We start from the raw sequence: 25,425 nt of genomic DNA on the forward strand, positions 1-25,425 counted from the left end.
GTCGACAATGGCATGTCATTTTCAGGAATAGGGTAATAAGAGGAGGGATGCGTAAAGTAGTAGGCAGCCCACAGGACACTCCTTTTTATTCCCTCATACACCGTATTGCTTAAGTTCCGGGCATGTTCTAACATAGTTGGTAATTGGCATTTGAAATGTCCAAGAGCATGTAAGTTTTCAACGCATACAGTGAGACAAGACAACATGTTAATGGGAATTGACGAATTAATTGACGTTATTTGACTTTGCAAATAACTCAGTTCACTATGGATCATGTCTACGGACTTCAAAGTTTTCGATGATATGGTTCCATCTGGCCCATTAAGTTGTCTGTCTGTGTCTAGAATAACTTGAACGCTTCGTACAGTTTCATGGAGATAGTCCGATAACCGTCGAACCAGGTCTTTTGCTTCCTCAAGATTAGCCCTTTCGACATTTTGATGTTTGAAATGTACCCCAAAAGCTTGATACAGCAATTTCAAATGTGTCAAAAACCTGACAGAACCTTTCATGTCTGTTATAACCTTCACACAACCGGTTTGGGCATCGCAAACAAATATGTTTTTCATTTCAGTACAGAGGGAGAAAAGCTGAGAAAATGAGGCTTTGTCACAAGGTCCATTATCATTACCTATTTGTCCAGTACCAGCTACAACTCTAACCGATGGTCCAATAATTTCTTTGACTTGATTGCTTCCCGAATCACAGAAAATAACGGTTTCGCCATATCCAGATACACTTGAACATAAAGTACACTCCCCAGTACCATTAGTTAGTTTTCTTACTGCTACGCCGGTTGCCATATCAAGTGTAACTAAGCCTCCTGGGTTTCCGTTGTGCACCATGTATGCTTGGTTTTCATGCAAAGCCATGCATGTAACTTCTCTAACGTAAGTTGGATAATTTGCAATATGATTTACAACTCCCTTCATAATAACACCATCAGAGTTAATATCTACTGTGCTAAGCATTCTTTTGATATCAGAACTTACTAAAAGCATTTGTGCTGCTGCTTTGGAAATGCACGATGGTAAATAATCTGCTATATCAACAGTGTCCATCTTTATCCGTCTCTCCTTGTAAGTCTTTTCCAGGCTTTGTAGATAGTTTGTTAGTCTGTTTTTCAAATCTGCAACTGTTCCATTTGTTGGGATATCTCGTTTTCTAGCTTCTTCAATAAGTTCGCCTTTTTTCAGGTTTTTCATGTTCAATTTTCCTGTGTTTTTTGGGTAAACTGAAATTGTTTTGTTGTGTTCACAAATGTACACTGTACCCTCAATATATGCTAGACTTCTTGCATCACTGTATTCTCCAACAATTTTAACTTCGGCTGGGACATGCTGTCTTATCTCGAGTAATCTTGAAGAAGAAGTTTTCGGATTGTGATCTATAACGTATAGGGTCCCTAGGTTTGCAGCAGTAATGGCAATCGGATGTGGATACAGTCCAACCTTGTTACTTGCGCTTATTTTGTATTTATCAGGGATTATTGTGTGTACTATACCATGCACGGATTCAAGAAATGTAAGAACAGACGATTTTGTCAAATGAAGTATACAATTGATATCCATTCTATCCTTGTGAGTGACCGAATCCCTAGGTAAAATTCGTTTCAATTCTGCATGTGCATCTCTAACAGTGTGTACAAGTGGTAGACATGATCGTTGCGTATCCAACAAAATGGGCCAGTTCGCAAAGCTTGCTTTCAAACTTTTGCCAACATGCACTGCATCAGGAAGAACAGCAAATATGTACTTTGATTCCAATATACCAGCCTCTCGGTCAGATATCAACAATTCGAATGCCGTTTTGTTGCCCTGTTCACAATCTGCCGTGATGACCAGAACAGCACCCCTTTTACATTGAACACCGTTTTCAATACACCTATTGCATGCACGAATTGAGGGAATATGGCTCAAATGGTTTTCGTTTTTACAGGCGTCACATAGTTTGCCTTGTTCAGTGCATTCACTGCAGCTGCTATTACAATTAGAAACACTGTCCTTGTGTAGGATATGTCGCATACTAGTCGCTTGTTGCAAACACCTAAGACATGTTTGAACTATACAAACTTCGTAGAGAAACTGGGATTTAATGTCTTCCCCTGTTTTACCAGATTTTGGTTTGTATGTCACTGCAACAGGGAGACTTATATTATTGTCAATTGTAGAAATGTAAGTGATGTCTGCATCTGTTACAACATTCTGTCTAAGGAAATCAGGATCCGGATTCGAATTTTTTCGAACAAAGTCGAAACTAGCCGTGTCCTTAAGACCAACATTGACCTTTTGGTGTTCATCATAAAGTATGCTAGGTTTGAGAGCAGTCCCATCATTTGCCATCGTAAGCCCAATTACTTTAACAGTTGATGATTCTACTAAAGGAACTACTTTACTATCATTGGTTGCCAGTTGTAGCATTGATATTAGCCAAGGTTTTATAACGCCACTTTCTGTTGTATAGCCAGATGACCTTTTTAATCGAGCGTGAGACGAGGGTCCACCAAAATTAAGTTTTGCGTCATCTGGATTTTTCAATCCACCCGTGCCTGTTCCGTGCCACATTGGTCCACGAAGGAAATTAACAGTTCGTTCTCCTCCAAGATACTTTATGGTGTTGAAAAACTCTATTACTTCAGAATCATAGTGATGATTAGGGTCAACCAAAACGCTTGTTACATCATTCAAGTATTTGTACAAGATTGTGTTGGGTGTGATTTTACCATTTTCAATCAATTCATTCAATCGAATGCACATTTCATTTGCTGGTTTTACTACGACTGGAAAAACTAAATACTCTGGATCAATGTCGGTCTCGCTGTCAGTTGTATGATCGTCAGGGGACTGTAGTTCAAGTACTGATTCATTATCACTCTCTGTTTCAGGAATGTCGAATGTATCGACTTCTAAATCACTGTCATAGTCACCAAACCTCATAACGCTTGGTCTGTAAAGAAAAGATGTTAACATTCAGGACTTAAACAATCACAAGTACATAGATCTTTATCAGATTAGATACCTAACCTAAGTTCGTGCGATAAATGTCATCTGAATGATAAAATCATCCTTAAAGCATTTAGTATGCCATAAGCGACAAACGATATGTTAGAATTCGATGTATAGGTGAAGATATTCCCGTTGTCGCCCTTATTTGTTTGTTCCATGTGCTGCATACTTTTAACAAAAGTTTCGAGTGCATGACAAACAGTTGGACTGACGAAAGATGAGAGATTGTTGTCACTACAGTTGCTTTAGAAATTAGCGTAGACCAGGTCGGGAGATAGTTAGAGCGAATAACAGAATGAAACTATGTAGTGTGCCCTATAAACGTGCATATGTATGGTTCTATAGTTTTCGACCGGTGCCTAGAGTTGTATGACCTCAAGACAACATGCATATTTTGGATGTGTGGAAATTGCCACCAACATATGTCATATAAAATAGACTTAAGAATTGTAGTTGTGTACTTATACGTATCAATGTGTTTTATTATTTATTCTTATATGACGTCTATATTATGTTAACCAATATAATACTCAACAACGTCCCACTAAGCACAAGCTAGTCTAAAAATGTTTTCATTTTGCAAATTAACGCATTTGTCCTATTAGAATCGAATTAATTCATGGGTTGGGTGATGTTGTGTACATTTAATCATGGTCTATGACCTTTTATTACATTTTACTCTTGATAACGCTCGTGGCAAAATTCGAATATGAAGGCAGTGTCCATTTAAATGAACAACATCACCCCTCCCATGATTTATTTCTTAAACAAATGATTTTGTATTTTTATAAATCTGTTCAAATATGCAACACAACATAAACGGGGTAAAGGCACAAAGGATCCCAATCGGTGATACATTAAAGCCCTTATTTAACAATATAGTTGCTGAACAGGAATTTTATATTGGAATGCGATCAAAATCACTTACAACGTAAACTTTATTATTATTAAGCAGCATACCAATTTTGAAATAAATCTGACTCAGTAGGAGCTGAGATAAGGTACCAATACACAGTTAGCAAACAAAGTTAAAATTTATCTTCATAATTTTCAACCATCCTTGTTTGCTTGCTTTTTAACAGTAAAACCTAAATGTTGGTGTTATAAGTGTGCATATGTCTGTAATTAGTATCTTCCACGAATTCTATTTTGCAATACTGAAAATGGTGAAATTTCATTCATTTTTGGTGTATCCATGACAACAATCTGCATTTACTATAAAATAGTGCTAAAATGGGGGAGGGGGGGGGGGGATTGCTGTCATATGTTTCCCAAAAATTTGGTCCTTTGGAGAATTTCAACGCCCTTGAGTGATACCTTTTCTGAAACTATGTTCATGTACCTTTCACAAAATTAAAGAATTATCATATGTCTTTTATCTCCTTTTTCATAAATTTGAGAAAAAATTGTTGAAAAAACACAGAAAGAAACATTACAATAATTCCTGAACCTATGACCGGCATGGATACCAAAATGCGGACTGCAAAGCATAAAATGGCCTATAACACATGATAAGTACATCTTTATGGTCACATAAAGACACTTTGAGGACTAGTTTTAACTCCAGCTTTCTAAAAATGAATTTTATTTTGCAAAACATTTTATCTTTGAAAAGTCCACCGTTGCCATAATGCGAAACTAAACTCCTAACTGTGTATTGCTACCTAATTGCAACAAAAGTCGGACGGACGGAATGGCGGACGGACAAGGGTATTCCAACATACCACCCACTCGTGCGGGTATAATGACAAATTTTTATTGTTACTTTCTGCGCTTAACATAGCCAGTACCTGTATAGAAAAGCGAATACAACATTCATTAAACACTTTACTTTTAATATCAAGTGTAAGAGTACAAAACAACGATAGTGAATTCAAATTGTCATATCTTTATCTTAACTTCACAGAGCACTCACTCCAACGATTCGACAACATCGTATGGTTGATTATCAATGTTATCAATATCCTCATCAGCTTCTTGGGCCGTATTTTCACTTGTTGCTTGTAGCCAACTTTTCATGACAGTTTTCATTCCCTGAACATCTTTATCTCTTATTAACTTTTTGTCATTTTTTGCACTTTTATGTATGCAGAACTGGTCAAAGTGTTCTGAAATAAATTAATAATACGCATTACAGATCATTACAGAGATGCTATATTGTTAATTATCACACATTTTGTACTGATATGTATGTTTTTGCATGGTCAGATATAGTAGGAAGTCAAAGTAGGCTTTTTGCCAATATCGATATCAGCCCTCGAAAATCGATATCAGCCCTTTAAAATCCATATCAGCCCTTGAAAATCCATATCAGCCCTTGAGAATCCATATTAGCCCCGATAAACTTGAAAATATGTGATATAGAGAATAATACATGGCAAAATCCGTATCATATGTCGTATCATCCCGAGACATCAATATCAGCCCAAGGGCCTTTAGGCCCGAGGGATGATATTGGTCGAGGGTGATACGGCATGTGATACGGATTTTGCCATGTATTATACGCTTTATCATATATTTCAACAGAAGAGTATAATATTTTATGAACTGTTTTCTGATCCATAGCACTGGGTTACCTTCAGTTCTACTTGTTTCAAAGGCCTCTGGCTTGATATGGGAGTCTAGGGCTGATACCAGTTAGGGCCGACATGGAAAATGCCATGTAATAATCTATAAAAACACAAGACGTAATTATAGTAATGGTGTACATATACAGCTACAGTTGACTAAAATGTGTTTGTATTTAAACTGACTATGTAAATTTTTTATCTTGTTGATTGAAATACATCATTTTTCATCTGTCTCTCTTAATTGTGTACAAGTAGCATGGAGAGAAGTAAGGAGATTATTCTCTTGTACAATGATTTGCCTTTGAGTAAGATTTAACTATTAACATAAGTTGTTTCCGGTGCTGCATTATTGACCATTAATATTGCAATCTAATTTAAATCTAGATCTCTTAATATACTCTTCCACGGTAGCGTATAGTGAGAGATCTGATTTTAATGAGATTGGATTTTTTGAGAAATAGAAGAGGCCGGGCAAGGGGTATAACTGTTATGCTGTTCTGGGCCAATTTAAACCTTTGTTACCTATTATTCTGAAGAAAAAAAATGGCTGTTATCTGTTATTGACTATTCCTGTTGCCGTTATTGGATTTTTTTTTTTTTTTGTTATCTGTTATTGTGAGAATGAATTTTCTGTTAACTGTTATTGGACCCCCTTGCCCCTTGCCCCCCCCCCCCCCCCCCCCACCCCTCATAAAACTTACTTGACTTAAAGTATTCAATCCGTTTGACAGGTTTTCTATCACATGGTACACTAAGTGAATTCAGGCATCGGCCGCATTTTATGGTGTATTCGTTAATTACTGTGCTGCCTTCCAACTCCCTGATATCCGTGATAGCTGTTAAAATAATAAATAATAATATAGTGTTATTAACTGGCTGTTTCTGTATTGGCACTGGTATAGATTCAAGGTTTGCTGTATTGGCCTCAAGACCCGTAGGGAACGTATTATTTAATAATTCAGTATAATTACGGTTTCAATAAAAAAAAAACACGAGCTGAGTGAAAGGCTAGTCTACATATTTTACATAGTTTCAAACCATTATGAAACCTCCAAGTAATCTAGTCCCGACAAGAGTGAATGAAAAAAAAGAGAAGTGTAGACAACCGACGCGATATTCAAGATGTAGGGGAATCAATGAACAAAATACAAACCCTGGAACAAATATGACAAACATGGACAAACAAAAACATAAAACATTGAAAACTAAAAAAAAATTGAAAAAGAAGATGAATATGAAGACGACGCAAAAACTAAAATCCATATATTTAGGGGTCGGTTTTTTTAGATATAGTTTATTTCCCTATTATGATCTATTATGGTATATTATCTGGTTGTATATATTTAATCAAAAATTACCATTCTCCATTGCTTTAAGGTTAGCTTTCTGTCTTTCATTTCTTTCTACCGTGTCTCCCTTCTTCAATTTCTTAAACAGTTCTTCATCCTCGTCCTTCACCAGCGACCTCTTCCGTCCCCTTTTTGAATCTTTACTGCACACTATAGTCTGGCTATCAGCAGCAGCAACCACTTTTATGGTTGGATGTCCTTTAGCAAAGACTATTTCCTTTTTCAGAACAAACACTGTAAAGGAAATAATTGTGTTGAAATAAGAGCTCAAAATGTGTTGGTTGTTGAGTTTGCATGATTACAGTCGGGGCTGCAGGATACTCATAATTAAAAAAAAAACATGTGGGGAAGAAGAACAAATATCACAAGATTAAAATGAATACTATATATAAGAAATAACATTCGTGACTCACTACCCGATCTTCAACAATGAAGACTTTTCAACTGATTTTTATAGTTCGTTCCTATGTTGTACTGTTACACCACTGTCCCAGGTTAGGGGAGGGTTGGATTCCAGCTAACGTGTTTAACCCCGCCATATTATGTATGTATGTGCCTGTCCCAAGTCAGGAGCCTGTTATTCAGTGGTTGTCGTTTGTTGCTGTGTTATATGTTTGTTTTTCATTTATTTATTTGTACATTGACTTGGCCGTTAGTTTTCTCGTCTGAATTGTTTAACATTTGTCATTTCGGGGCCTTTTATAGCTGACTATGCGGTACGGGCTTTGCTCATTATTGAAGGCCGTACGGTGACCTATAGTTGTTAGTCTCATTGGCAATTACACCAAATCTTCTTTTTTATATGTATAATGTATATGTAGATAATGTGTTAATGAAGCCCGGCAGCACACTATGCACTTTTGCATGGTTATTGCTTAATGCATATAAGACATATAATATTTTTGTAGTTAACATAAATATTATCAATTAATCGAGAAACGGGCGGCTTAAAATTATTTGGGGAGATTAAAAAAATACAATTACTTTTAACGACCAACTTCACGTATTTCAAACACAAGAAATTGTATAATGTTCATTAAAAAAAAAACTAAATTCCTTCTCATTGTGCTACAAAATCGTAATATCAAAATTTTCAATGAAACAATATATTAAAAAAAAATGTCCAAAATATAATCATAGTTCACACGCCCATTGTACCATATCTTAATCTCTAGAGTGTGCACTTTGTTGTGCCAGTCGTAACTGGGTTTCAACACAAAAAAAAAATAAGATTCTTGTTTTAATCACAGAAAGGGCCGTTTACGAGCATGACTCAAGTATATATATATCCCGGGGGGGAGGGGGTACTGACAATCATTTTGGGTATAACTGTGCCGAAAGCACTTGCAAAATTACACCCTGTTCTAACAGAAAAAAGTTGAAAAACATAACCCTGTTCTAGACATGCTCAGAAAATGTATACCCTGTTGTAGACCCCCTCAGTAAAAATGAATAACCTGTTCTACACAGGCTCAGATAATGAATTTTTCCACAGGAATCTTGAAATTTTATTGAAAAATTCTCACACCCATTTTTCACGTTTAAGGGATAAAATTTCAGATTCCTGTGCCTTTTCTAACTAGCTAAAATACGTGTCAGGAATATGTGAACCTGTTCTGGACCTGGTTCTAACCAGCAGGTCATGAAAAACAGACCCCGTTCTAACCAGCAGGGCATGAAAAAGGGACCCCGTTTTGCGGCACACCCATACCACTAAAATTATAGGAAGTAGCCCCCCCCCCCCCCCCCGGGATAAATATATGGCATATAACATATATTTATATATTTTATAATATAGATATTCATAGATGTGGCAGGGTCAGATAAACAGTGGGGGCGGATCAACTGGGGCCGGCGGATGGACTAAGGGCTGAATCGACCTTATAAATAAATACATACATTATTATAGCAGTGACAATTTTTAATACCTTGTAAACTACACCCTTTTTCTATTTCGGGAAGCTCCAACTCCCATGTCGCCTGCGTGGAAATGCCGTATGTTTTGACACCTTCTTTGGTCTTCTCCAATCTACTTATTTTCACTTCCACTTCTTTGCCCAAACCTCTTTGGAGAGCTTCCTCCACAAGTCCGGTCTGTTCTTTTAAAATTGAACAAAAAGTTCTGAAAACGTTCACATCCGTTTGTTTAACACTGACCCTCTTTCTCTCTTTTCCTCCAATAAATTTATTTTCCTGTCCAAAACAGGTTGGATCTACATAAAATATCACAACCTCGACAATGTTATTGCTGTGGCTCTCAGCCATGGGGGCTGCCATAGCTTGCACTAATAAATGACCTAATTGCACTTTTAAAACTATCGCGCCACTTCAACTTTTTAAGCCAAGAAAGACAACTCAATGGAACTCTTTATTTCCGTAATGAAAAAAAAAATCACGAGAACGAAAAATATGTCTCAATCACGAAGAACGAACATAAAATTCCAATGAAAACGATTCACGAACAATGGTTTCATCACGAATCACGAAAAATAAATCTGTAGAAAAACGGATCACGATAGCGAAAATGCGCCGATCACGAAGAACGGAAATAACCCATCAGCCCCCTCAATTATCATAGTTGGAAACAGTGGATGTTTATAATTTGGAGCTACTGGGTTATTTCCGTTCTTCGTGATCGGCGCATTTTCGCTATCGTGATCCGTTTTTCTACAGATTTATTTTTCGTGATTCGTGATGAAACCATTGTTCGTGAATCGTTTTCATTGGAATTTTATGTTCGTTCTTCGTGATTGAGACATATTTTTCGTTCTTGTGATTTTTTTTTCATTACGGAAATAAAGAGTTCCATTGAGTTGTCTTTCTTGGCTTAAAAAATCACATTTCCTTCAATAGCTGAAGAAGGTAACACGGACTATGATCAAGTTTCTGAATATGATTCAGAATCAGATGTGGACTACACTGAAGAAACGGACAATGTTATTGACACCCCAGAATGTCTTAGTTTTCTTCAAGGAACAACCAGCAGGAGTGGGAGAACAATCAGGCTCAGCAGTAAATTTTATTGATAAAATAAATATATATACTTTATAATCTCTTAGTTTAGCCTCAAGATAAAACACAGATGTGGTTCCGTGGTATTTACGCCAGTAAAACATTTCTATGAAATATTATTATTATACAATAAAAGAAGTCAGAATGTGACTGTTTTTAACGATTTAATTTAGAACCTGGGAGAATTCAACATGTAAACAAGTAATGAGCCAGTAATGTATTTGATTGTAGCTTAATTGCACCAAACAACCAGCTTCTGAATCTCTATTATCGAGATTGATTGGTGATACTTTTTTTATATTTTCGTGATCCGTGATCATGGAAATTTATTTTCTGTGACTCGTGATTGACAAAAAAATCAACTCGTGAATCGTGATGAGACCCCCTCATCAGGCCCCTCTTTCATGTGTCACGCTTACAAAAAATCCGCCTCGACAATCCCGCGTCCCGCTCAAACACCCCTAATAGGTACATAAATAGTTTACTATGCAGTCAGTAGCCAAATACACATGTATATATATATATACGTTTAGACGACCTTAGACTCATTTCACAGAAAAATCGAAAATACTCACAGTGGCGTAGCTTGCATGTATGCTCAGGCTCAGATGCTCAAGCATCCACATCATTTTGACAGGAAAAAAATTATAAAAAAAGATATGTTCGCAGCAGTTAAACTCGGAGGTATCCGTATGTAACAAGGGTTAGGATATGAGGATAACATCCAATTATATTCCGATGAAGTATGCGTGGTCTTTTATTAAGGATAATTTAGTTCATGTAATAAAACAAGATCATGGATAAATCGCAGAAAAGTGTTCTCGATTTTTTTTCGTAAAAAGATTACGTCTTCGGCTACGGGCAAGTGCAGAGGACGATGCACAGATCCTCGGACATGTTTCATCTGAAATTGAGCCTAGCGGAGCGATGGCTTCTACAACTGACTAACAACATAACTGACAACTAAACCACTATATCCTGATATCTTTTCCTGTGACATGAAAGACGACGTGAAAAAAAACTAATCTGTAATAGAGTGTGATCATTCCTAGGCTTATCAGTAATACCAGTTTCTATCTAGGTCCACATATTAATTTTATTTTCAATAAAAGAACAAAGTTCCTATGTCCCCTGTATTGCACATATTTTAAGTAACCAAGGAACAAGGGCAATAACAAATAAAAAATAATGTTTTTCCTTTTCCTTTTATTTTTAATGGAGAAATAAAAGCTTTAGAGAAAATGCAATAATATTTCCGTTATAATTTATATTTCAAAAGGTCAAAGCTTAGGACTTATTTTCGAAATTGTCATTGCTGATGATATAAAAATCTGGCAAGAATTGTACACATGAGAGTGCAAACAAGACCGGATGGACGGACACCAGGAATTTCGATGATGTCCCCTGCGACGCGTTAATGGAATCACTTCATTTTCTGTATGTCGAAGTGCCGCTGTGATGGGGCCGTTTTTTGAGAAATGCTAGGAAAGGGGATCACTTCAATTCCTTTATACAGAAGTGCCGCTGTGATGGGGCCGTTTATGAGATGTCAAAAATAAGATTGGTGGGAAACCTTTACATCAAATAAATAAATAATGAATTGCATTCAATTTCGAGAATTTCGAGAAAACATTAAAATTTTGTTTGAAAATAATTATATGAATTGGTGGTTATTTTGAAATTAAACAAAAAATCTAACCAGTTTCGGATTCTAGGGGAGTACATGTGCTTATAGGAACAATGTCTGAAAAAAATAATCTGCATAAAATAGTCTAAAAAAAAATTCGCCCCGCTCCGCTCGGCGAAGGCATCCACATCATTTCAACCCTGGCTACGCCACTGACTCATTAGTAATGAACATTTTAGATCACTAAACATTTAGATTTTATAACTTTAAAATTTACGACCATATAGATTTAAGATCATTTAATCGAAAGATGACAATTTGTCAATGAGCATCTGTAACTCGGTATTGCATTTTTTTTTTTGGCACGCGTCAAGAAACAGTTAAAAGTGCCGCCGATCTGACATAACTTTGAAGAGCCTATTTTCGGGTCCGTAGAAATACCGCAAAAGACCTCCTTAGTGCACTGAGAACAAAAACGTGCACTAAGGTCCTGATGGAATGATACAACGGTCACAAAGGACATGGCATATAGAATTATACTTTGAAAAATTTCATAAATTCAAATTTTATAATCATATCTTTAGTAATTAGAAAGTTATTTAACGTTTTAACGACACGCGCCTCAATCAATTGATTGTCACCTGTGTAATCGATTGAAATTCATGTTCGCTCAACCTTGACCCGTTTATAATCCACTTGTAAACTGATTAAACATGTATATCACGGCCGACACTCGGCTAACCGAGAGTTTGGTCGGTTAATCGGTTTATTCCTTGAATGCCAACATCCTTTGATCTACCGACAATTTACCTGTAAAATTATGTTGGCGTTCAAGGAATAGGTGAAAGTAGTTATCACAACAAAAGTGCATGCTTATCAAAACAATCATACTAATTAAACAGATACGTAAATACAGGTAGCTAAATCTAGTTCATGTATGTTAAAATGTTAAAAATCATATTTTGCTGCTCCTGCTTGAACAAATAGGATTCTCTTAAAATGCAACTTTAAAAAGTGTTGCATCACAAAATCAATATGTGCATATTGTCAGGACAGGAATTCAAGTTTGGACTTTAAAGATTTATTTTTCAATATTTCTATAGTTGTGTGTGCTGTAATATCCTTCCATATTACTGATTAAATTTCTTGAAACTTTGTATCTCATGTTAGATTACTATTTTGTTTATTTCAGTTTGTTCAGGATATTTTTCTTGGTCATACAATTACACCCTTTTTTTTATTGTAGGTGATTCGTAAAATAACATTGTTTAGTTGTTTGTCATGTTCGCAACTCATCTGAATTATTTTTACCATATTTTATGGATTTTTTTGATACTGTTGTAGAGTTTCCAGCTTAGAAGTTATCAAATTAACTTAATTATTTTTTAAATTTAATAAATTGTACAACTGAAATCTTCATATAGTTTATATTAACTAATAAAATATTTAAATTGATATGGAACTAATCAAATCTCCTATATCCTTTATTTAGTTTGAAATAATTGTATTAAACTAAAATTTCATTAATTTTTTTATAATATTTCTTATGTTATTAACATGTTCATTTCAAACACATTTTTTTGAAAAAAGTAATAAAACATTTCAATTTTCTTTATTTCTTTAAAATTTCATAACAATTTTAACCCCTAAAATCTATTTTTCCTTATGAGAAAGTGATAAAATGTTGCATTTCTATAAAGTTCATTATTTTTTTTAACAGTTCAATACTTATAAAAACACCTATTGTTCTTATATAAACATCTATTGAAATAGTTTTGTTGGCATTCAAGGAATAGGTAAGAAATAAAATGTTGGCATTCGAGGAAGACACCGGTTAATCTATATTTGGTGTCTTCAACCTATGCCAACATTTGATAAAAATATATTCAACCTATGCCTACAAACAAAATACAATAGGTGTTGTTTTAACCATTATTAATTAATAACAGGTAAAATACAGTGAGTATTTTTAAGCACTTAATTCTACTATTTTAAAAGTTAGAAACAAATAAAAACATATTGCAAAATTGTGATTAAATTAATGATAAATAATAGAAAAAAAATAGAAAATAGAACATAAAAAAGGTATTTTTCTATTTTTAAGATAATTATTTTTTTAATTATCAATTATTATGAGTTATACAATAAAAAATACCGAACTTTAACAAAAACTAATTAATTTTAATTTAATTTAATTGAAACTTAAAACAAATATCAAGTAAAATTAGTTTTTAATAATTGATATGATAATATCTCACTGATACAGCTTGGACTACTTACTCTTAGTGATTTAAAATTAATTGACCAAATAAGTACAATAATTAAGTTTAATTAAAGTGAAATGAATTCACTTATGGCAGATTGCTGAGTTCCAAGCTGAGAAGTGTATAAAATAAAATGTCTTTATGGAAGCCAATCATTCATAAGTCAGTATGGCAAATGCACAGCTAGATATTCAGTTTGTTACCAATAGACTAGGCAACCAGAGTATTATCCATAATGGGTACCAGTTCAGAGTAAAAACTAGACGAGATGAAAGAGTATACTGGATATGTACTACACGTAATTGTCCAGCAACATTAAATACTCGCAACAACATACCTACCAAACTACCAAATGGACACAATCATGACAGCCACAAAGTTAAACTCAAAGTAGATGAGATACTTCAGACAATAAAGAAACGGTGCCGAGAGGACACTACACCAGTTCCAACTATATATGAACAAGAGGTAATTAAATTACGCAACCCAGAATGGAATGACGAAACACAAGAAGTAGTAGAAAATCTGCCAACTTTTGAATCCTGCAGAGGTAGCTTTTACAATGAAAGATCAAAACTCATACCAGCACTACCAAAAACACGCAATGAGATCAACCTAGCAGAATCCTGGACAGTCACTACAGTTGGAGAACAGTTCCTTATGGCAGATGATGGTTTACATGATAGAATTATGATGTTTACTACACGTCAGAACCTAACCCACCTTACAGCAGCTGACATCATATATGGTGATGGGACATTTTATACATGCCCAGATGTATTTTTTCAACTCTATACATTCCATGCTTTCGTTGACGGAGCCATCTACCCACTGGTTTACGCATTACTACCCGGTAAAAGCCAAATCATCTACACAAGGTTCTTGACACTACTCAAAGAAGCATGCCAACGCTTTGATCTACAACTACAACCAACTACTATATTCTTAGATTATGAAGTTGCAGTACGTAATGCAGCTTATCAAGTATTTCCTGGTATAACTGGCAAAGGTTGCTTCTTTCATTATACACAGTGTATATGGCGAAAGGCTCAAGATACTGGTCTTCAGACTCACTACAAGAACAACAACGATATCACCAGATTGGTTCGACGTGCAGCAGTTCTTCCACTTGTACCAATGCAACATGTAGAGGACATTTGGTTGAATGCATTAGAAGAAATAGATGAAGCCAACACAAACATCAACACATTAGCATTTACAGACTATGTTACAGAATACTGGGTTGAGACTAACCGCCACCTTTGGAACCATTATGACACAGTAGGCCCAAGAACCAACAACCACTTAGAAGGCTGGCATCATAAACTGAAGAATCATGTAGAACACCCACACCCAAACATCTTCAACTTGGTAAAACTCCTGAAGAAACAGCAAGCAGCTATTGAGGTTAGACTCATTCAATACTCAGCAGGTGGTAAACGTCGTCAACGTAAAAGAAAGTACATCGAAATTGACACCAGACTAGCTGACCTAAAGCAGAGACTACAAGATAATAGCATGACTCCAGTGGAGTATGCAGATGCCGCATCGTATCTGTTACATATTAATTAGTGGAACATTTGAGAATTATCAGTGAACTTTATCTAATTCTGTTTCTGTGTGAATATTGTAAGATTTATTAGTGAACAATTAATAATGATATTTTGCATAGGTCAGAATCAATGAAATATGTGCTTTAATAGTGCTATTGTCAGTATGTCAATGTATTAAAAAAAAAAAATATATATAATCATGAAATGTTTTGATCATTGTTATTTTATTCATGAGATTGACACTGTTATTTATTTGATATGAATAGAATCCTTTAATAAAATTATAGAAATATTTATTTTCCTTTGTTTTATTATATAATTCCTAATGAAAAAGAGATCATCAACACATACAATAACCTACATTCAGAATTTCTCTCTAATAAAAATTGTTGAGAGTACACTTAAACGATAGATTTAAACTTGTTGTAAATTGATTAGACCCTAATCAATTTATGTTTTGATAACACTTAATCTGTTCAAAATTATTCAACCTATGCCAACATTTTTTCCTACAATTTTATACCTATATTTCAAAATGTTGGCATAGGTTGAATGAACCCTATATTTGAGTATGCGGCTATATTGGCGGTTGGTCTGTTAATCAGTCGGGTTGGTTATACGTCTGTTAAAAGTAAAACGCACAATTTAATGTTAAACTCTTTTAAATATGCAGATATTTGGCATATTATGAGAACCAAATCAAAAAAAGAAAAGTGTCTGACAAAATGATATCTATCATAGAACATTTTCCACCTGTAAAAACATTTCATTCTGTGAAGTTTTCAGTATAACTAAAAGGCGCCGCGCAAGTATGAAGTAGTTATGCCGCGAGAAAGGAAGAAAGACCATTCACAATTTGTCTTGCATTGGTTTTTCTCTTTTTTAATTAAATAAAAAAAAAATAAACCTTTCAAATATAGAGTTCATAAGATACAAATATTCCCTGTGGACACCTCCCCCCTTTTATTTGTGCTCTCTATTTTAAACCCTGGACATAGGCTTCCGAATCTAATTAAATTAAAACCTTGCTTTCTAACCAATCTATTCATGTACCGGACCGGCAACTTTCTTTATTTAATACGAAAATTTACAGTGCCTTTATACACATGCATTTTGTTTGCTGGGAGTCCCCGCTCGAAAAGAAAGAAATAGCCCAACTCCAAGATACTATATTCCTGCATCACATGATTTTTACCACGTCGAGCTTACATTTGAATAAATACCGAATATAGAAAGTGAAACTACAATTCAAAACATAAAGTCCGAAGGCACAAATAAGAAAAAGAAAGGTTGTTTTTTTTTGGCAAAGGGTGCCGGTAAATTCTCTCGGTGTTCAAAATATACCTGAAATATTTGCTACTGGCACTTTTCTGTTCTATGAATTCTAACCCTGAGTTTTCTATCTGTTACTCCATGCCAAGAAATCCTCGCTAAAAATTCCGGCCGATCTCTTATGGCAGTCATTAGAAACTAAAGATTTGATTTCCTTTAAGAAATTAATTTATGGCCTTCATTTACGTGTCGCTTAGAACACGGCCATATATCAAATGGTCATTATTAATCATCCATGTAATTTGCTCTATGGGGTGTTTGCAGAATTTCAACAGAGGCAATTTCTTGGCATGTTATGCGCATAGCAATTTTTTCAATAAAAGGCGATAAAAACAATTAAGATATCATTTAAAGAACACAAAATAGTACTTTGGTTCTAAAAAACATAATTGACATTAGTAAATATTTCATAATTATAATATAACGTGAATAATACCACGATTTGGTGAAAATTATGGGAATAAAGTCTGTTAATGGGTTGGACAATTAAAATTGTGTCAGTTAAGCGTTATTTAGCCACGACAATAGTTTTGCTACCTTTATATTTTCCCATTGAAAAAGTTAAGAATGAAATCTTTTTGAGTAAAAAAAACCGTTTATTAACGTTTTCAATCAGACCTTAATTTTTATGTCTGTTCAAAGTAGCACGTTTTAAAATCCGCCTGAAAGTGTCTTTCTAATACAACACAGGGTACATATATAACTTATTGTCGTTCTTATATGCCCGATATTTGTCACTGAGCGTTAAACCCTAATTCGTCAGTATCATCCAATTGGTTCTTTTCTTCTATTACTTAATCATATGTTGTTTACAAATCATTCTAAAGAATGAAAAGGAGCGAATGCAGCTACATTTGGTTATCTTAAGTTTTAATTCATTTTATTCCGTTTAGTTCCTTTCTACATAAGTGCAGAGGAGAACTGCAGTTGTCCGCATGTAAGCTTCTAGCATTTGTCACCAATTTGGGTACATCGCAATCCGTTACTGTCTCAACACCCAGGTGTGTTTCATGTCTGTATTCTTAAATAATTATTAATTATCTCTCTTTTTAGCAATGCGTCACTCTCTATACTATCGTTTTCTGCTCATGTAGGAGGCTTTTATGTATAAAGTTTACTATACGGTATGGGTATTTCTCATTGTTGAAAGCCGCATTGTTGCATGCCTATACTTGCTTACATGCACTTCGTTTTCAATTTGTGGTCTCATTTGCAACCATACATCTCCTTATTCTGACAAAGTAAACATAATGTAACTATTAAATGAATTATAAACCTTATGAATTGGGCCGTTAGTTTTCTCAATTGAATTATTTCTTAAAGTACATATGACCTATTTATTTCTTACATCTACTTTATTTAACTTTTGCGGATAGGATTCTATTATACTTTTTATTTGATGCTGAAAATACGAAAACGAAGGTATTCAAATGCTATAAATAAGCGAAGTAAAACAACCAATATTTATTTTCTTGGGTTACATCTTCTGACATCAGACTCGGACAATTTGGAAATTAGTCATGGCGTTCATTATCACTGAACTAGTATATATTTGTTTAGGGGCCAACTGAAGGACGCCTCAGGGTGCGGGAATTTCTCGCTACATTGAAGACCCGTTGGTGACCTTCTGCTGTTTTTTTTTTCTATGGTCGGGTTGTTGTCTCTTTGGCACATTCCCCATTTCCATTCTCAATTTTATTATGCATATGAACATTATATATATTTTATTTATTATTTCAAATACCATTTGTGACACCAATTTAATTTATTTCCAAATCTTAAAATCATATATCACCACAGTTCTTTATCGTCTCTTATTATAATGACAGAACGGGCTGTGGAGATATATGATTATCGGCGATATGAAATTCATATATAAATTTTGAAATATTCTAATTTATCCATGTTATCTTGTCCACTCCATAATTCCATAAATTTGTCCTATTACTGTACTCAAGGATTTTGTATAGTTAGAAGGATTGGAATCTTGCTGTACTATATAACGGATTTTTATATATTGAACCAAAAGTTAATTTGAAATTAACTTCTACAACATTGTGAATATATTGGTTTCTCAAACCGCTATGGCTATTACATTATAAAAGAAAATGGTCTTCATCTTCAAATGTTGAAATAAAGATAAATTGTAATAAAAAGGCATTGACATCAGTAATAAAGGTATCTGTCATAGTACACAGTTATGATGATTCTCTTTTTGAAAAATAAAAAAACGGTATGTTATTTCATAAAATAGTATTTACCTCTTGAAGTCTTTCTATAATAGTTCTGTAATCGGGTTTTGAAGAAACCCACGGACGCCACATTTTTTACTCTCAAATATCTTTCAAGGTATAATAATAGTATGTACACTCTTGTGTTAATAGGAAATGAAATCTCAGAAGCATTTTTTTTCTCAATTTGTATTTCAAAATTGGCTACTTAAAAAAAAAAAAAAAGAAGTTTATTTCGCAATTTCCTTCAAAACAAAATAAAACAAAGGCAAAGTAAACACAAAATTCAATTTTTAATTTTTCTTTCATCATCTTGAAATTATACCACGCTAAACCGTTAGGTTTATTCAACAACTACCATTAACTAATCAATTAGTAACGATCAAAGACAATTGTTTATTCGATAAGGTTGATTGGACATAATAATTGTGAATTTGCAATATGCCGTTGTTCACGTGTCGAATGGCACGCGCTGATAAGAAAAGGCATTTAACTTCAAAATTACAATATCTATTGATACCAAACTTTATAATTATGAGTAATATACTTATATCTTCTTATATCCATGTTTTTTGTGGTCATTAAACATCGTTTTAGTGTCCTTAGTTCAAAAACTTTCTTCCTAGTGCACTAAGTAGTCCTTTGCGGTATTTCTACACACTGGTACATATATATGGCTTCATCGTTATGCTAATAAAAATTACCTAAACTGATAAAAAGGTAATGAATGTGAATTTGTTAAGAACTTTTTCTAAAATATTTGAACAATGATAAAAACATTATCCTTGCCTATTTGCCTATGTTCAAATAAATTGATGCATTTAATAATAAATCCTTGCTAATATAGAAAAGCAACTCAAACTTCTCATCTGGACTTTAGTCTGTACATGGAAGTATTATATTGACAGGAACTCCAACGAAAAATTAGCACATTCGCACCCCACTGATTTCTTTAGGAAAATAAAAGGTTCCGACTCAGTATGTCAAGTATGTGATAACTCCTTTGTGGGGTATCTGCGATGCCGCCCTCGCGTGTGTAGTTTACAGAAACTGATCTTATCACGTGATCTGTTATCGAGGGTCTAATCTACCTACCAATGTAAATAAACACGGAAACTCCCGTGGCTAATTGCGAATCGCTACATGAATAACGACACCTGTTTTTATTCAATAATTAAAGACTACAGCTGAAACAATCTTAAAAATCGGTCCATATTTAACAGAATGACAAAAGAAAAATAACTGTATTTGGAAAGAATGTAAGATTATTTTTAGTTTTGTCTAATATGTTTTTATCACTAGAACTAGGAAATCGGGAAATATCGGATTATGCAGATTACATGACTCTGAAGTAAAGTGTTTGCAGAAAATAATTTGATGTCCGTGTAGTGTGCCTGATGGCGCCTGATAACTCAAATTTTAAGTTAAAGATTGTAAATTTTAATCGAGTGTAACACAAATATTAATAGTTTTCTCGATCGTAAAATGTAACTTAACATATTTATAGAAATTGTTTTAAGCACTAAGAGGTGGATAATTATACGCCCGTGATTGTCTCTCCATATAGTATGTATCAAGTTAAAACACAGATTACATGTACACCTTCTTTTTTTTTTAAATTCAACCTGGTCCGAGATTGCTCTGGCGTCTGACGGATTTGTTTTGGGAAATTTATAAAATTTTCTTTTTGTTGAAATGAATGAAACATTTGACACCGGACTTTCAGTAAACAATTCAACAAGTGATTTGTTAGCAGTAAACCTCAATTATACATGCAGATTACAACTATTTGTTTCCTTACACAAGACATTTATTATAATTCAATATAAAAATAAGAAGATATGATTGCCAATAAGACTACTCTCCACCAGAGATCAAATGAAACAGAAGTTTTCAACTATAGGTCACCTTACAGCCTTAAACATATTTTAGCAAATCCATTTCATATATGAAAAAAATTCTATTGGCCTGATTATGCACAAAACAAATAACAGAGAAACAAATAAGCGAATATAAAGAATAAATAGATATTTGCGATTGAAAATGATGTCCATGCAAACGATTATGTTTTTTTTTTCAGTTTTTTTTTTTTTTTTTTTTTTGGGGGGGGGGGGGGGTCGTTAAATGTCATATCCTTGACATTTATGTATACATCCGGTTACTTCGGTAAATTCCGTAATTACGAGTATCCCGAAAACGTCGTTGAACCCATGCATCGATACAACTAATTGAAAGATGTCAAATTAATTAACAGATACTTAACGATTTTGCGGCATCGCACTATAAACGTTTGAAGTCGGTTTGTTGGAGTTCCTGTCAATATAATACTTCCATGGTCTGTATATATCGGCCCCGTCTCTATTTTGGGATTGAAAAAAAATATCTTTAAAAAATGCGGTTTTGAGCCAATGTCTTTCTTTTTAATTTGGTAACACGTTAGGCAATCAGTGACACTAATATAGTATATTACCAATAATAAGGCCATATATTTGAAGCTGCAGTTCAAAATTCTGTACATTATATGTACGTGTATCAGATCGGACATTTTTTTTTAATTGTCGTATATATAAAAAGAATTACTATAAGTTATCTAGTATGAAATATGTCCACTGGACCGACCGTGCAAGTACTGTATATATAGCTAGTCAAGGTCGTTAAAAACTTCCATTTGTTGTTGTCCACTGGAAATAAGCTCTTTAAAACACGAATCCCCGTTTATACTCAATGCCAAATTTATTTGTTAATATTTGTTAATCTTTCTCTTATGATTTTATCATAATATCTTTTTTGATTTTTTTTGTGTGGTTGAACATGAAATTGACACCGATGCTACAAAGAGAATGTGTTTAATGTCATCTGTTGCAATATATACTAAGTATAACACGTGGACAGGATGTTCCCCAGAAAATAAGTTATACACACCCCAAGGGTACACGCTACTGTCATATGGAAAATTACTGGGTCACCTGTAAGATGGTAATCAGCCATGCAACTAATCTGGTGACTGACCATGTCACTACGCTATAAAAAGTTTATCGTGAGATCGAAATGACATATTCATTTTAATTAAAAATTTAAGAGCTAAAAGGGAAAATTCGCGATTTTTTTCTTATGGTTTAAATATGTTCATAATGACATAATATGTTTATTCACAAAGTTTTATCGCTAAATGTGCAGTAATAAAGGAGAAATTCAATAATTAATGAAAAAATATTAACTACTTCCTGTAGGTCGTGACGTTTTCTACTGGTTTTTGCATGCCGGGATTTAAAATATAATCATTAAAAGTCTTGGTTTTTAATCATATTTTAACGTAATCGTAAGCGCGCCGATGACTTATGCTTTATCTAATAACCAGCCGATAATAAGAAGATAAAACGCACAGACGTGCAATTGTACACATTCATGAGATAAATTTTCTATGTTAAACGTATATATTCGAATTATTTTTTTTAGACAACACAAAAAGTTATAAAATTATTTCTAATTAATGCATTTTCGGACTGATAAGGTGAACAAATTAGAGTACAATAATCTGTAAAGACAATATGTTGGTGTACTCTTATTGACCTTTTACTATCTCTGCTATGACTAGATTTATACGATGTGTGTATTCACGGTTCTTAGGCAATACTCGTAGATGGCTTGTTTAAAGGTAAATTGTTATTTGCACTTCGGTATTTAACCACGCCTCTAGGGCACACCTTGCCAGGTGTGACTGTCTATTCGGATCAGTGGATTATAAAACAAGCGAGCATTTAATACACACATTAAAAATACAGGTGACAAATAAAAATAGATCGCCGTGGAATTATTTAATTATATTTGGTGCTATTATTTATTTGAATTCAAATAAATTAATTCACTAAGAAATGAACAGTTTTCGGTTAAAGACGGGAAACTTAATTCATGTGTCAGAATAAAATGATATACACCTCTTGTCCTTGATTTAAGTCTGATAAAAAAGGGGTACTTAGAAATTAGAAATAGCTTTACCAAATCATTTTGATTGTCTTTATTAGGCAAAAAAAGGTACGAGAACACTTACATTTAGACTTTTGAAACCCATGTATTAATTAATATCTGAAACTATCTGAAGATAACTCTACCGAAGCGGAATATAATTGTACGAATAAAGAAAAAAAAAACGTTTTTAAATCTTTGAATATTTATGATTAATTATTGTTATCTATTGTTCATTTAATTATACTTAATTAGTACCTTAAATATGTCTACCGCTCGGCATTAAATCTTGGTGTGGTAGGAAGGGATTATTACATATAGATTATATTATTTGGATGAGGATTTGAGCTAGCCTATAAAAACACATTAATTAGTTAACATACATTCGAGACCAAAGGATATTAACTTTGCTAATTCAATTAACTTTTACTCACATATATTTCTCTCATGATTTGTGCGTGCTTGTTTCTATAGGACAGTGTATATATTGTCCCAAAATTAATCATTAAATCGTAACTAAAAATGTCTTGTTCGGAGGTTGATAGTACAGTCCGGAATGCGGTTCGATAAAATTGCTCCCCTTGTTTATTTCGCTCTTCTGTCAAATCAGGTAATTTCGCTACCTCCAATGGTAGACGCTACAACGATGGGTGTCGTCAAGAAAGGTACGATTAAAGGAATCAGCTAGGAATTAGACGATCCCCATTGGTATAGGTGAGTTGTTTAATATTTGTTGCTTTGGGATAAATGCATGTTTTGGATTTATTCATAATCAGGAATAGCTGGAAAGGAAAAAAACGTGTTGCTACGTGAACCCGGAAAGGCCGGGACAAATTTAAAAAAAAAATCTAGAGACGATCGTTCTAAGTGTGCCACCTACACATTCAAACGTGTACACAAGCACAGTATTCCCTATCTATGTAATGTGTTTTCATAATTATGTGATCTAGGGCAAAAAAAGGTAGCAGCTTTTTGTATCTTGTTGTTAAGCATTTCCAGGGGAGATAATGTTATTTTTCACGGTGTGTTCGATAGGTTTGTTACATTGTAACATTATATAATACACACTCATAATGGATTAAAATAGCCTCCCACACTCAATTAACTGAATTTCAATTATTCTATTTACCGTAGTGCTATTATATAAGACTTCGGAGGTTCATATCACTTATATTCAACGTTTTTATATCGGATTTTTTTTACTATTGATGTTGAACGGTTCAAAGTAATAAAAAAAAATCCGATAAAACCGTTGAATGTAAATGATATGAATCTCAGAAGTCTTATATATTGTCCTCTAATATAAGACCGGAGGTTCATATCATTTACATTCAACATTTTTTATCGAACTTTTGTTTACTATCAATGTTGAACGGTTGAACGGTTCGACATTGGTAGTTAAAAAAATCCGATAAAAAATAACGGTTCAACATTGATATAAAAAAAAATCCGATAAATATGTTGAATGTAAATGAAATGAAACTCTGAAGCCTTACATTATAGGACTATCGTTTATTAGTTCTTTATCCTAACTAAATGTTTTTGTGGTGTACATTACAAAAAAAAAAGGGGGGGTCAAAAACACCAACAAAATACCTTAACAATCCTACAATATCTGTTTACAGAATGAGAGAAATATTTCGTATTCTAAAACTGATTTTTCTCACATGTTTGTTAGATATGTTGAAAATACAGACAAAATTAATGTTTAGTACGTATATCCATCCCCTCTTTTTCAATTCAATAGTTCAAGATACAGCTATGAAGAATATGCAATAACCTACATTATTCTAACATGTGAAGACCAATGAAAACATTTGATATGATTTGAAAACAAGGCCAATTAAGTAGGAACTTTGGGTTTCGTAGACATAAATTATAATTCAACATTTTCGATTAATATTTTAAATTTTCTTTATTTCATATTCTAGTATAACATGTTTATATTTTGTGATGCATCTGATGTATAAATCCAGTGGCAGATCCGTGAAAGAGCTCTTAGTTCCGATTGTGGTTGCAACCCCCTCTTTAATTGCCTGTTCGATTTTTATGTTTGCAGTGTCGAAAAGGGAGATAGACAGCAGTTTTATCAAGAAGTTATGTGAAAGTTCTGCTATACATCCGACAGTCAGGAATTATTCTGAAGTACACATGTCGACCAGAGGCATAGAACAGAGAGGAGAGGTTTTAAAGTACCAGATGCTTATCTGAGATTCCAATTTGAACTAAAGAAAGCAATATATAAAGATATGTAGGAGAAATAATCTATATGAATAAAGTTATGCCACAAAAGGAACTTGTTTTTTTGTATACATAATTTGTCAAACGTTTCCATAACAGAAGAGATGTGAATGCATCCTTCATAGCCTTGTAATACTGATGGTAATAATTTATATAATTTCTGAGATGATATAGCAGTGCCATTGGTTTCCCCTTTCTCCTTTTTCATAGAACTTGATCAGCTGAACCCTTCTTTTTTTTTAAATTGGAGCCCTGTTCAAGAACAGAATAAAGAGCAT

General features: G+C 33.8%; 2 protein-coding genes and 1 long non-coding RNA gene across 3 annotated transcripts; 2 read left to right on the forward strand and 1 right to left on the reverse strand.

Annotated features, from left to right (window-relative positions):
- Positions 1-4,916: 4,916 nt before the first annotated feature.
- Positions 4,917-9,485, reverse strand: LOC143062564 (uncharacterized). Its single transcript, XM_076234228.1, has 4 exons — positions 8,853-9,485; positions 6,934-7,158; positions 6,277-6,411; positions 4,917-5,113 (listed from the first exon to the last, which is right to left on the reverse strand). The coding sequence occupies exons 1-4, from the start codon at positions 9,199-9,201 to the stop codon at positions 4,917-4,919; spliced, it is 906 nt and encodes a 301-aa protein (XP_076090343.1). The 5' UTR covers positions 9,202-9,485.
- A 4,409-nt stretch (positions 9,486-13,894) lies between these two features.
- On the forward strand, positions 13,895-15,574 carry LOC143062444 (uncharacterized). The gene has a single exon (XM_076234134.1). It carries the CDS (start codon positions 13,996-13,998, stop codon positions 15,397-15,399), a length of 1,404 nt encoding a protein of 467 aa, XP_076090249.1. The 5' UTR covers positions 13,895-13,995; the 3' UTR covers positions 15,400-15,574.
- Positions 15,575-23,459: 7,885 nt separating this feature from the next.
- On the forward strand, positions 23,460-25,202 carry LOC143062445 (uncharacterized). Its single transcript, XR_012974755.1, has 2 exons — positions 23,460-23,620; positions 24,966-25,202. It is a non-coding gene; the product is annotated as an uncharacterized LOC143062445 (long non-coding RNA).
- The last annotated feature ends 223 nt before the right edge of the window (positions 25,203-25,425 follow it).

The sequence above is a fragment of the Mytilus galloprovincialis genome, chromosome 2 (genome assembly GCF_965363235.1).
Source record: "Mytilus galloprovincialis chromosome 2, xbMytGall1.hap1.1, whole genome shotgun sequence".
Classification (NCBI taxonomy): domain Eukaryota; kingdom Metazoa; phylum Mollusca; class Bivalvia; order Mytilida; family Mytilidae; genus Mytilus; species Mytilus galloprovincialis.

What these genes read in the sequence shown, in the direction of transcription:
- LOC143062564 (XM_076234228.1), bottom strand. Translation starts at nt 9,201, where the DNA reads ATGGCAGCCCCCATGGCTGAGAGCCACAGCAATAACATTGTCGAGGTT. An exon ending in AAAAGGGTGTAGTTTACAAG is followed by an intron (nt 7,159 to 8,852) that starts GTATTAAAAATT and finishes TTTCCTTTACAG; the next exon opens with TGTTTGTTCTGAAAAAGGAA. An exon ending in CCTTAAAGCAATGGAGAATG is followed by an intron (nt 6,412 to 6,933) that starts GTAATTTTTGAT and finishes TTATTTTAACAG; the next exon opens with CTATCACGGATATCAGGGAG.
- LOC143062444 (XM_076234134.1), top strand. Translation starts at nt 13,996, where the DNA reads ATGGCAAATGCACAGCTAGATATTCAGTTTGTTACCAATAGACTAGGC.